This window comes from Cynocephalus volans, chromosome 2 (assembly GCF_027409185.1).
Source record: "Cynocephalus volans isolate mCynVol1 chromosome 2, mCynVol1.pri, whole genome shotgun sequence".
NCBI classification, from domain to species: domain Eukaryota; kingdom Metazoa; phylum Chordata; class Mammalia; order Dermoptera; family Cynocephalidae; genus Cynocephalus; species Cynocephalus volans.
The window spans coordinates 208,638,754-208,653,143 of record NC_084461.1 but is presented as its reverse complement, the minus strand read 5'-3'; the positions used below and the strand labels follow the sequence as shown (position 1 = coordinate 208,653,143).

General features: G+C 42.5%; 1 protein-coding gene across 1 annotated transcript in view; it reads right to left on the bottom strand.

The window, feature by feature from the left end:
- DGCR8 (DGCR8 microprocessor complex subunit) overlaps positions 1–14,390 on the bottom strand; it is a 35,395-nt gene that overhangs the window by 12,358 nt on the left and 8,647 nt on the right. Inside the window, exons 6-9 of the mRNA XM_063087092.1 lie at positions 13,484–13,681; positions 13,122–13,223; positions 12,237–12,335; positions 10,236–10,318 (exon numbers count right to left, since the gene is read on the bottom strand). Coding sequence (XP_062943162.1) covers positions 10,236–10,318; positions 12,237–12,335; positions 13,122–13,223; positions 13,484–13,681 — 482 coding nt within the window. The remainder of the gene's footprint in view (positions 1–10,235; positions 10,319–12,236; positions 12,336–13,121; positions 13,224–13,483; positions 13,682–14,390) is intronic.

The window sequence follows — 14,390 nt, the reverse complement described above, 5'->3', positions numbered from 1 at the left end:
TTAATAGGCATGATAATGAAGTTCCCTCTTTTAATCCTTACACAAAAAAGACAGCCTTATGGGAATGTAAGCCATATCAAACTCCACCTTTCGGCCCCTTTTAGCTTTACTTGTCCTTTCTATGACCCCCTTCATAAACTCTTTATTAGAAATTTATCCATTAACCTAAAGCAAGACAAGCCTGGTTAAGAAAATGACTAAAAAGCTAGGCTAACTTAAGATAAAGACCATGGCTTTCCTGTTAACCAGTGGTACTCTTAAGTTAAAAGCTCACTGGTCATAGAACATCTGGAGGTTAACCACATCAGTACATTTCTTGTAGAACTGCTTCCTTTTGGGCCACTTCTATCTTTTTGTCCCCAAGTGCCTTTATAAACCCCAGCTATCCTCCAGACGTTGCAGAGTGCACCTGTGCAAGTATCTGGATCACTGTCCGTCCAATCCTTCCTGTACATAAGTCACCCATTAATACACTCTGTTAAACTGTATGGAGGTGCCTGCTTTTGTTTTCCAGTCTCCAAGTTCCTTTCCAGTTCAGAGGCTATTTTACCTTAGCTCCATCCTCAGAGAGCCTAAAATAACCTGATGTTAAATAATCAGTTATTTTTCTATTGTTTTCTCTCCCTCTACCCACCTTACAAGGAAAGTAACTTTGAAATGATTAGTCCACTTTTGTTTTATTTCTGTTTTCTTCTGCCTTTCTTGTCTATAAAACTAATCTCTTCTGTTTGGCTTATTGAAACACTTATTCTATATTATAGAATGACATGTTGCCCCATTCTAGAATCATAATAAAGCCAATTAAGATCTTTAACTAAATTTGTTGTAGGGCTGGCCAGTTAGCTCACTTGGAAGAGCGTGGTACTGATAACATCAAGGTCAAGGGTTTGGATCCCCATACCAGCCAGGCCCACATGTGCGCGCGCGCGCGCACGCGCACGCACACACACACACACACACACACACACACACACACACACACACACACACAAGTAAATAAATAAATTCGTTGCAATTTTGTCCTTTGACACAGTACCAAGGTCAATATACAACCAATAAACTATATCTCTATATGCTGGCAATGAACAATCAGAATTGAAACTAAAGTACTACTCACAGTAGCACAAACATATAAAATACTTCAGTATAAATGAACAGGATCTGTGTGCTGAAAACTACAGGGACAGTTCAGTCCTGCCAGGGGAAACAAGTGGGAGAAGTTCTGACTACAAACAGGCAGCCTGAGAGAATGTAGGGGTGTGATGGAAATGATCTGTACCTTGATTACAGTATTGGTTACATGACTCTATGGACTTCTCAAAACTTATACAGCTGTCGGGGCCGACCCGTGGCTCACTCGGGAGAGTGCGGTGCTGATAACACCAAGGCCACGGGTTCGGATCCCATATAGGGATGGCCGGTTGCTCACTGGCTGAGCGTGGTGCTGACAACACCAAGTCAAGGGTTAAGATCCCCTTACCGGTCATCTTTAAAAAAAAAAAAAAAAAAAAACTTATACAGCTGTACCAAAAAGTGAATTTAACTCTATGTAAATTAAAAAATAAATTGAAAAAAACTACAAAACACCTGGTCACTAATGCCTAAATTCTCAAATAGCCATGAACCAACCTACCCACAGCTACCTAAAAGCCAAAAATTACTAAGTGATCACCACGTTTGGTGAAAAGGAAATAGTGCCAGTTTTGTTCATCTTTTCTTCCTTTTTAATCAGGCAACTCACACACTTTGTACCCCGCTTCTCCTTCCCTGAGGTGGTACAGAGACTCAGAGCCCTCCCAGTGGGTCCTGTGGCCACTACACCTCATAGGGACAAACCCTCAACAAAATCCCAAAGCCCCAGGTCCCACCCAGCACACCCTGATATCTCACCACCCCCCAGGGGGCTGTCCCAGGGAAGAGAGGACCACCCCAAGCTAGAGAGCCTCACAGGGTCCCACAAACAGAAACTGCCAGATCCCGGGCAACTTTTCAGGAGCAAGAGAGGACCACCCCCATCAGTCAGGCAGATGCTGCTTTTATCACCACCCTGCTGCCCCACCACCATCCAAGGAAAAGCAATTTTGTCATCTGACAGATTTTAAAATGGGAAAACCACAGATACGCATATATACAATTAAGATTGAAGGGTAAAAAAATTTCTCAAGAACATCTTGGGCACATACAGAAGGTATCCCTATATCAAGGTGTGGTATAATAAAAAACATGATCTGGTCATTGTCTCCAATTCCCCGCAGAGTTCCTAAAACTCTGAAGATTTCCTGATTGTCTTGTTATTCACAATCACCCCACATCTAAGCTTATGCTAATGAGGTGGCTCAGGGTGGGATCCCTAGATAGATTCAGAATGGGGACTGGTCCCCACAACACTCAAACATGCAATAAGTGGGTGGGAACCTTCTGCCCCACCCCCAACCTCCAGGGAGAGGGAGGTGGCTGGAGATCGGCTTATCCAGGTACTTCATACAGCTCATGGAAACATTCAAATTATCTTTTTAATTCTATTTTTTCCAGGAACTTTTTGCAGTAACTCCATAATATCTCTTGAAGGAGATCTGAAGAACTTCCTGGTCGGTGAATGCATCCACAAGCTGGGAGGGTACCATACCCCAGGCCACGGGAACAGAGGCTCCTGTGCTCAGGAGCTCACCCTATATACCTCTTCATCTGGCTGTTCCTTTGTGTCCTTTACAATAAATAAGCATCATAAGTAAAATGCTTTCCGGAGTTCTGTAAGTTGTTCTAGCAAATAAAACAAGCCTGAGGAGGGGTTGGCGGGAGCCCCCAAATTTGTAGTCACATGGGCAGAAGTATGGGTAGCCAGGGCCCATTTGCAGCTAGCAACTTGTGGGACTGAGCTCTTTACCGTGAGATCGGACACTCACTGAAGGTAGACAGTGTCAGAACTAAATAGTTATACACCCAGCTGGTGTCAGAGAATTGGAGGATTATTGTAGGACAAAACCCCACACAAGGGAAATCTTTTAGTGGGGATTTCCAAGCTCAGTTGAAGCTATCCACGTGGTACCCCTCCCACACACCTTTCTCCACCTGGGGAAACCTCCTTTCTCAGGCTCCTTTCCAATGTGATTTCTGGAAAGCTTTATGCTTTCCTCACCCCACAGTACATGCTGAGAATCTGACTCCCAGCCAGACTGTCTACCAGCACCAGAACCCAGTCACTCATTCATATTTCTGCCACCCCATACCAAAGGACAGGCAGGGCCACCATGCAGGAAGGATGGTGATGTGACATCTATACAGCCCACACACCCTCCTCTGTAACAACCCATTCTCAGGATCTTAACAGGCTGCAGGGGGCAGTCTAGGCAAGTGGTTTTCCAAAGTGCCTTGGAAGCCTCCCTGAGAGCCATCTTTCCTACAGTTGGGTCATCCAGAAATAAAGTTGAAATGTGACTTTTTCTAGAGAAGCCAGTACTTTGAGACTACTCTGAGTGTGGCCTGTGATCTGTCTGTGGCCCGTCCCCAACAAAGTAAGTTACATAAAGCACAGAAACACTTAGAAACTTGAGGGTATTTTAATACTACTATGGACATTTTGCCATATTTTATAATAGTATCAGTTCCCAAGATTGGAAAGTTTTTAAATATGTACCCTGAAGCACTTGTGGAATGACGGAATAAGGACCTCCAAAATCTGCTCCTCCATAAAGCAACGCTGACAGAAGTTGTCAAAATTAACTTTTTCAGAACTCCAGAAATTAAACAAAGGCTTTCAATGATCTGAGGATCACTTATTCAAGAATAACAGCTGAATCTTGGTAAGAATAACAAGCTTTGTGGTATTTTAACTTGCCCTGAGAAAATATTTGCAAAATATACATCTGACAAAGGATTAATATCCAGAATATACAAGGAACTCAAACAACTTTACAAGAAAAAAACAAGCAACCCAATTAAAAAATGGGCAAAAGAGCTAAGCAGGCATTTCTCTAAGGAAGATATACAAATGGCCAACAGACATATGAAAAAATGCTCAACATTACTCAGCATCCGGGAAATGCAAATCAAAAACTACACTGAGATACCATCTCACCCCAGTTAGGATGGCTAAAATCCAAAAGACTCTGAACGATAAATGCTGGCGAGGTTGCAGAGAAAAAGGAACTCTCATACATTGTTGGTGGGACTGCAAAATGGTGCAGCCTCTATGGAAAATGGTATGGAGGTTCCTCAAACAATTGCAGATAGATCTGCCATATGACCCAGCTATCCCACTGCTGGGAATATACCCAGAGGAATGGAAATCATCGAGTCGAAGGTATACCTGTTCCCCAATGTTCATCGCAGCACTCTTTACAATAGCCAAGAGTTGGAACCAGCCCAAATGTCCATCATCGGATGAGTGGATACGGAAAATGTGGTATATCTACACAATGGAATACTACTGAGCTATAAAAACGAATGAAATACTGCCATTTGCAACAACATGGATGGACCTTGAGAGAATTATATTAAGTGAAAGAAGTCAGGCACAGAAAGAGAAATACCACATGTTCTCACTTATTGGTGGGAGCTAAAAATAAATAAATAAATTCTCACACACACACACACACACACACACACACACACACACACAAACTGGGGGGGGGGGAAGAAGACATAACAACTACAATTACTTGAAGTTGATACGACTAGCAAACAGAAAGGACATTGATGGGAGAGAGGGGGGAGAGGGAGGAGGGAGGGAGGTTTCCATAATGGGCCACAATAATCAACCACATTATATATCGACAAAATAAAATTAAGAAAAAAAATCAAAAAATAAAAAAAATAAAATAAATTAAATAAATTTAAAAAAATTAAAAAAATAACTTGCCCTATTCCCATCCCTTCTCCCCAGCCCTGTGATAGCCACTGAAGAAGGCAGAATGGGTCCCCAAGACTGCCCCCTGCCCTCCCCTCCCCCAAGAATTGTCACTATGAGGGTACTTCAAAAAGTCTGTGGAAAAATATAATTAAAAGATACTATGAATCTTTCCGTAAACTTTTTGAAGTACCCTAGTATTTGGCCTACTGGTAGCTCTCTGGAAAAGCAGCATGGTAGGACTTGTCTTTATTTGACCTATCTCAAAGCTCACTCAGTGAAAATAGCTCAGTCCCCCAGTGGTACTGATAAAAAATAATCATTGGTAACTGTTTCACACTGCAGTTGCCTGAGGCTGTGATACCAGTTGGGCAAACAAGAGGCTGGCCAAAAACCTTAGAAAAAGGTGGAGGATAAGATGTCCACAGGGGACATCTAGATGGCCATGCACATGCCCAGGAGAGACCATGAGAAGGCCCTAATCTCTCCCCTATGGTCAACCTGGAGTCTCTGTGCAGGTGGAAAGGAAAGGCTAAGGCAGAGCTACTTACCATGGAGCAATGCAGGTGAGCCCCAACAAGCACACACGCCCCCCCTGCAAAGGCTGGGAGACTTACTGGTTCAGGGATTGAAGGAAATCTCTGTCTAATCATCAGCTGACCACTAAGCTAACAGGACTGTGAATTCAGTAGCCAAAGAATACAGACTTCACAAAATTCATCCAGGAGAATCACTATTATGTGTTGAATTATGTCCCCCCACAATTCACATGTTGAAGTATCCTAACCCCTAGTACCTCAGAATGTGACTGTATTTGGAGACAGGGTCTTTACAGAGATAATCAAGTTAAAATGAGGTCATTAGGGTGGATCCTAAACCAATATTACTGGTGCCCTTATAAAAAAGAGAAATTTGGAGACAAACATGCAGGGAGAAAGGTATGAACATAAAGACAGCTACCCCCAAACCAAGGACAAAGGCCTTCTCTCACAGCCCTCAAAAGGAACCAACCTCTGACACCTAGATTTTGGACTTCTAGCTTCCAGAACTGTGAGACAATAAGTTTCTGTTCAAGCCACCCAATTTGTGATACTTTGATATAGCAGCCCTAGTAAACTAATACGGTCAGTAAACAGAGAGCAACAACAAATAGCATAAACTTTGGGGAGGGATGGTAATCTAATTTCCAGAGTTGCCACATATTATTTTAAATATCCAGGTCTCAGTAAAAAGATTATGAGACATATAAAGAAATAGGAAGGTGCAGACAGGCCATACATACATGGGGCAAAAGCAGTTAATACAAACTATCGCCAAGGAAGCTGAACTTGCCAGATAAAGACTTTAAATCACCCATAATAAGCATGCTCAGAGAACTAAAAGACATGTCTAAAGAATTAAAGAGAAGTATAAGAATAATGTCTCACCAAATAGAGACAGAAATTATGTAATATTCATTAGAGGGATTCACCAGCAGATTCAAGCAGGCAGAAGAAAGATCAGCAACTTGAAGATAGGTCAATTGAGATTATCCAGTCTGGGGAACAGAAAGAAAAAAGAATGAAGAAAAAAGGATAGAGCCTCATAGACCTGTGGGATACCATTAAGTATAACAATTTACATTAATGAGAGTACCCAGAAAGAGGAGAGTAATAAAAAGGCAAAAAGAATATTTGAGAAAACACTAGCCAAAACTTCCCAAGTTTGATGAAAAACATTAATCTACACATCCAAGAAGTTCTAGAATGAACTCAAAGAAATGTACATCCAGACACATATGTTGAAAGCCAAAGATAAAGAATCTTGAAAGCAGCAAGAGAAGCAACTCAGCACATACAAGCATGCCTCAATAAGATCAACAGCCAATTTCTCATCAAAAACCATAGCTGCCAGAAGGCAGTGGGACAACATACTCCCACTAACAAGAAAAAGACTGTCAAGCAAGAATTTCTGAAACAAAACTATGTTTCAAAAATAATGGAAAAATTAAAATATTCCAAATAAAAATAGAGAATTCACTGCCAGTAGACCTGACACACAAGAAATATTGAAAAGAGAATTCACTGCCAGTAGACCTGACCCACAAGAAATACTGAAAAGAGAATTCACTGCCAGGAGACCTGAACCACAAGAAATACTGAACTGTGTCCCCCCAAGCTTAAGTTGTTGAAGGTTTGGTCCCCACTGCGACAGTGTTAAGAGGGTGAGAAATCCTATTATGGTAATTGAAAGGTGGGGCCTTGAAGAGGGTTAAGTTAATGGTTTAATGGTGGTCATGGGTGTGGTTCTGAGGGCTTTAAAAGAAGAGCACATGAGAAGTTCTCTCTCTCTGATACACCATTTTCTGCCGTGTGAGACCCCAGCATTGCTGTAAAGCCACTACCAAAGAAGACCCTCACCAGATGTGCTCCCTGGACTTTGGACTTCCCAGCCTCCGAAACTGTAAGCAATAAATTTCACAGGCAACAAATTACCTAGTTCCAGATATTTTGTTATAAGCAACAGAAATGAACTAATACACACAGTAACTTGAATCCATACAAAGAATTAAGAGCACTATAAAAGGTAACCATATCAGTAAATAAAAGACAGTATAAATGTATTGTTTGTAACTCCTCTTTTTCTCCTGAATTAAAAGACAATTACATAGAGCAATAATTACAAATATATATTGATAGACACATAATATATACAGATGTAATTTGTGACAATGACAGCAGAGGGGGAAACAGGAAAACAACTATGTAAGAGCAAAATTTCTGTATGCAATTGAAAGTAGTTATTAATCTGACTAGACTGTTTTAAGTTGTTATTGGAATTCCTCAGGGTAACCACTAAGAAAATATCTCAAAAAATATACAATAAAAGAAATAAGAGAATTACAATGGCACATTAGAAAGTACTATTTAACACAAAAGGCAGTCATGAAGTGATTAAAGAACAAAAAAGACAGTAGACATAGAAAACAAATAGCAAAATGGCATACATAAGTTCTACCTCATCAGTAATTATGTTAAATGTAAACTGACTAAACGCTCCAATCAAAAGGCAGAGAATGGATTAAAAAATATATCCAGCTATATGTTGTATACAAGAGACATTTTACATTCAAAGATACGTATAGGTTGAAAGCATAAGGATGGAAAGATATATCATGCAAATAGTAATCAAAAGAGACTAAGGCAAAAATTGTTACTGGAAATAAAGAAAGATATTTTATAATAAGAAAAGGATCCATCCATCAAGATGACATTATTATAAACACATACATTTCTGACAACAACCCCAAAATTCATGCAGCAAAAACTGACATAATTGAAGTGACAAATAAATGATCTGACAGTAATGTTGGGAGATTTCAATATCCCACTCTCAATAACAGATAGAATAACTAGGCAGAAGATCAACAAGAAAATAGAACAACAGACAACATAAACCAACTGGACCTAACAGACATCTAGAACACTCCACCCAATAACAATATACATAAATTCTCCTCAAATGCACATGCAGCATTCTCCAGGATAGATCATATGTTATCTTAAAACAAGCCTCAATAAATTTAAAAGAACTAAAATCATACAATCTATGTTTTCCAACCACAATGGAATTAAATTAGAAATCAATAAAGAAAACTTGGGAACTACAGAAATGTGTGAAAATTAAGCAACACACTCCTCAAATAACCAATGGTTCAAAGAAGAAATCACAAGAAAAACTAGAAAATACTTTTATGGGATGTAGCTAAAGTAGTACACAGAAGAAAATTTATAGCTATAAACCCTATATTTAAAAAGATCTCAAATCAATAAACTAACCTGAAGACACTAGAAAAAAAAAAAAAAGAACAAACTAAACCCAAAGCTGGCAGAAGAAAGGAAATAATAAAGACTGGAATAAAAATAAATGAAATAGAGAATTAAAAAAAAAAAAAAAATCAACAAAACTAAAAGATGGATCTTTGAAAAGATCAACAACACTGATAAAACTACACTGACCAAGGGGGGAAAAAACAACAAAGAATACTCAAATTACCAAAATCAAGGAAGAAAAGCAGGGACCATCACAACCTTATGGAACACAATGAACAAATATATGCTAATGAATTAGATAACCTAGATCAAATGGAAAAATTCCTAGAAAGACACAAAATACCAAAACTGGCTCAAGAAGAAATAGAAAACAAGTATGATTGAATTGGTAATTAAATAACTCCAAACAAAGAAAAGCCTAGGCCCAAGTTTTCACTGGGTGAATTCTATCAACCATTAGAAAAATTTATATCAAAACTTCAAAAACTATTACACACAATAAAAGAGGAAGGAATACTTTTCAACTTATTTTATGAAGCCAGTATTACCCTGATACACTAGACAAAGACATCACAAGTAAAGAAAACTACAGACCAATATCCCTTATTAATACAGATGCAGAAATCCTTAACAAAATACTAGCAAACCAAACCCAGCAACATATAAAAATCACTATATGACATAACCAAGTAGGATTTAACCCAGGAATGCAAGGTTGGTTTAAGAGTCAACAAAAGTCAATATAACATATCTTTAGTTAACATATCATATTAGTAAAATGAAAGACAAAACCATATGATCACCTCAACAGAAGAGGCATTTGATAAAATCCAACATCCATTCCTGATAAAAACTCTCAGCCAACCAGGAATAGAAGGAAACTTCCTCAATCTGATAAAAACCCACAGCTAAGAGCATATGAACTGAAGGAAGCCAGTCACAAAGGACCATGTATTGTATGATCCCACTTATATGAAATGTCCAGACTTGGCAAATATATAGAAATAGAAAGCAGATTAGTGGTTGCCAGAGGCTGGGGAGAACTGAGAGTGACCGCTGAGTATGAGGTTTCTTTTCAAGGCGATGAAAATATTCTAAAATTAGGTAGTTGTGATGGTTATACTACTCCAAATATACAAATATCGACGGAGTTGTATAGTTTAAAAGGTTGAATGTTATGCTGTGTAAATTATCTCAATAAAGCTGTTATAAAAAAGAATGCACCCTTCAGCGTTCAAGAAACCCTAGAATCAGGTTTAGCCCGAAAGGTTTAGAGCTAGTTTTAAATGGTTCTTGATACAAAGAACAATCTAAATCTTGTAGACTCAAAGGTTCATTCCCACCACAGATCTACATTTATAGTGCACACTCAACAACGCTAAACACGGGACAAAAACCCTCAACAAAAAGGATATTTCTTCCCCTGCATGTACAAAGACAAGCAATTTCCTCTTTTATGAAATACAAACAAGCAGAATAACCTGGAGGCTGGATGAATAAATCCTCAGCACAGGGCATAGAGGGTGCAACAGCCTGGGGACAACCCCTGCACACACCAACAGGCCCATGACACTCACCTCAAGTTCTTCGCTGTCTTTGGGCTTCTCCTCAGAGGTCTGTTTAACAAAGTCAGGGATAAGGATTTCCAGTGTGGCTCGGGCTAAGAAAAGAAAAAGCCTGAGGGTGAGGCTTGGGTGCAGCCCTCTTCCCCGACTCAGGGTGAAGGGGAAGGCAGACTTGCCGTCTGTCCCCATGGCTCAGGGGGTGAGCTAGGGCCCTGGGGAGTGGCAGCACTTGAGAGGCAGAGTCAGGAGAGGGTGGAAGAAAAAGCACATCCTGAGGAAAGGAGACAGCAAGGCAGGCTGCAGGAAGCCACACTGCATGCATACAATTCCACCCTAAAGTCCTGGCAGCAGGCAAGGGAGGAGCTTAGAGCTACGCTTTAGAAGAATGGCTTTGGTGGTATGTGAGAAAGCAGCTCAGCAGCACTTGGACGTGGTAAGGAGGCCTGAGAGCAGGCTGTTACAGGCATCCAGACCAGGGGACAGAAGCAGTGGCTGTTGAGGGCAGGGAGAAGCATTCAGATCCAATGGGCACTCCAGAGGGAGCGTCCACTGGGTAGAGCATGGGTTATGGCTCAAGGCTGAGAGCACAGGCACCCATCTGAACAGGGCTGCCACTGCCACTAGTGTTGGAGGAGAGATGCGTACAACAGCCAGTAGGCTGATGGCTCAGTCTGACCCTGCTGAGCTCTAAGTGCCAGCAAGACATCCCAGTGAACATGTCTAGAGAAAAGCTGGAATCTGGGAAGAGGAAGTGGATTCCAGCACGCAGGGAAGAAAGCGGGTGAGTCCACAGAGGGAACAGCAGCAGGGCCACACTTCAGGACATCTCCACCTCCATTCTACACCCCACACTGCAGGTTATCAGCTCAAAACCTCAGTAACCTCCCCATTTGTTGAGCTGACAAAGTCTTTTAGGCAGACCTCTCTAAAACGGACAGTAGGGGCTGGCTGGTTAGCTCAGTTGGTTAGAGCATGGTGCTGATAACACCAATGCCTAGGCCAGCCACAAAAAAGTTTAAAAAATAAAACAAACAGCAGGCCTTCCTGGTGAATGAGGCAGAGTATGTGAGCCCAGGACAGCCCTGCAGAGAAAGGGACAGAGAGTAAATACAATGCAGAAAGGTGTCTAATCGTCCTCAGCATTCCCCATCAAAAGAAAGCAACACCAAGGGACACTCTGGTTCCCGTGAGCAAAAATCACTTTTACTGCCCCTAAGACCTAGTGAGACTGTGACAAAACTGACACACTTCCTGTTTTGTAAAGGGCAGACTTTCTCTGGAAGACAATGTGGTATGGTAGAAACCTCAATAAATCTATGGGTGCAAGGTCTTGGGGTACACCCAATACCACCTTGCAATGTGGTCCAGAGTCCTCAGAAGAGGTGCCTGCTGCTGGGGCAAATGGCTTTTGTGAAAGAATGTCACCTACTACCAGTGCTGGCCATGAAAGTGAACACCAAGGACATGGTCCAGAAGAGCAGTGGGTTCTAATGAGAAAACACAAGCTTTCCCAGAGATGTGCTGCGATGTGTGCAAGGAGTGGTTAGTCCAAAATATGGAGTCTGAGGACTAAGGAAATAGTCCTCACAAATGTCATAATCACTCAAGAAGAGTGCTGACAACATGCTGGCCCACCTCTTCTCTCTCCTAGCACGCCCACATTGTGTTCAGTTTAAAAACAAACCCACTCCACAGTGTGCACCCAACATGCCCAGTCAGCTCTGAGCACACTCCAAATCCGTGTGCAGCCAGGACAAGGATGGGAGACATGGGCCCAGCTGTCGCTCGGCAGAGACGGGCTTTCTACTTCCTAAGTCTGACATTTTACTTTCTGATTGAGTTTTTTCCTATGAACACATACTTTTAAAAATCAAAATAGATGATTACATAAGTAAAATGAATGTGCCCCACCCACACCCCCCAATCTGCCACCAATGCTCAGCCCCTCCCTAACCAAGGGACAAGGCATGGCAGGCAGCATGTGTCTCTGTGACACCCAAGCAAGCACATTACCAGCTTTATTCTTCGCAAGTTTTTTGCTGCTTGCAGTTCCAGATCCATAAGTCACACCATCAATGGTCACCGAGGCACCAAAAGGCTCACTTGGGTTCTCTTAAAATTAAAATTACTTGTTTTAAAACACACTTGCCAAGACATTAAAAGCATGCGCACATTTACGCATGTGGGCATGTGCATGCAAACAGACACACAGTCTGCACACACCAACAGACAAGGTGCAGTCGGGCTGCCCCTACAGAGAGCCAGTCCATGCCTGCCCACAGAGACCTGGGGGCTCCCTGAGGTGTGGAGACAGGGTTGCAACAGGGACCAAGGTCTATGAAAGACGGACACAGAACTGTTAGGGGTGAGGAAGCACAAGGTCTAGTGAGCCAAAGAAACAACACCCTAAAAGATGAGTGACCCCTAGGCTTCGGCTTCCAAGGAGAAGATAAACTGGTCTCACAAGGTGTGATGAGGGTGCCCATGGAAGACAGAGCTAGCACAAAGTGTAGGCCTAAGGACCCTTCATCTACCTGGGGGCACCGGGAGACCAGGGAAAGGACCCAGCGCACAGCAGGTAGGCCTTCCTCACAACAAGGTTGTCCGCAAGAAACAGGATCAGGAGGCAGCACGGCAGACAAGATGGGACAAGAGGAAGGCAAGGTGGGAGGTAGGGGGGTTGACAAACTTGAAGGAGAAAGCAGAGCCATTCACCCTCAGATAGGGCACATCTCCGTGAAAATGAACCCCCATCTGCAACACGCTTCTCTTGGCCCTTCCCTTCACTTCTGTCCCAGTACAGCAGGGCTAACAGTCAGCTCCCACCTCCCCAGCACTGACCAAAGTGATATGTGTATGTCTGAGTCTAGGACTGAAATGCGGAGCGGTCAAACTTACCACACTCAAAGAAATTATACACGGGGCGGACCTTGAGGACGCGCTGCATGTACTCGTGCAGGATGCAGACCTCGGATTTCCCGTTGGGGTTAATGACAAACTCTGTGACAAGAAGGACCGTCTCAGCAGCAGCATGAGGAGCTGCCGCAAAATAGCACTCCTAGGCCTGGCACCATGTGTGTTACCGAGTCATCAGTTAGGGGCTCACCACAGTGAATGTGGCAGGCCTCTGCATTCACAGGATAAACGAAAGCTTTAAAAAAAAATGCAACTCACTCACAAAACATATGCTCTAAGCATATCAAATTAAAAATAACAACATAACCAGTCTGCTGATGTTTAAAATGTACAGCCTAATTTACCTTTCTTGGTGGGGGCATCTTGCACGGATAAAGTGATGAGCTTCTGATTGGCCGGCAGGATGGGCCTCTCAGACTCGGCCTGTTTCCGTTTCATTTCTCTGTTGAACTGCCGCCGCTCAGCCCAAGTCCTAAATTTTTTCACAGTAACTTGCTCAAAGTCAAAACGCTTCTCCAGGTAGTTCCGAAATTCCTCAAGATCTGCCCAAGATTTACCAAAGAACCCAATTACTAAAATTCCAATGTAGGAGACATATTCCCTTAGCCCAGTGCACAGGACAGCGATGGACTGACCATCAGATGGACCCAGGCCACAAGACAACCCTTTCCGTTTCTGTCCCTTTCAAAGGGCAAGGAAAGCAAAGAATCAGGTCCCCTCACTTTGCCAGCTCAAGTTATACCGGCAGGTCCCTTATGGACAAATTTCTGGGGTGTCCTCTTACTTTACTTGGGGCAAGAACAATATAAAAGTTAATAGGAAAAAAGAAAGCTTAAAAAAAAAAATCGTATAACACCAAGGTCAAGTGTCCAGATCCCTGTACCAGCCAGCTATGCCAAAAACAAAACAAAAAACTCAGGTGGCCTTCGGGCCTTTCTCCTGACTGCCAACAACGGTTTATGCTCCATGTGCTCCTGGCTGCCCAGCACTGCTCTGACCACCTCACTCTCTTCCCTCTGGCTGCCCCTGCTGCCTCTGTACTCAGTAACACACACCCAGGCAGCGCCCTGCCTTGGGGCCTTTACACTTGTCACGACTCTTCCCAGGCCACCTCCCCTTCCTCAGCAGCAGCTCCCACCCCACACAGCTCTTCTAGGGCACCTCACACTCAATAGAACCATGAGACAGGCTGGGCAGCAACATCCAGGCAAGCAGAAATCCTGAAAATGGAAAGTCCTCTTTGAAAGTGAC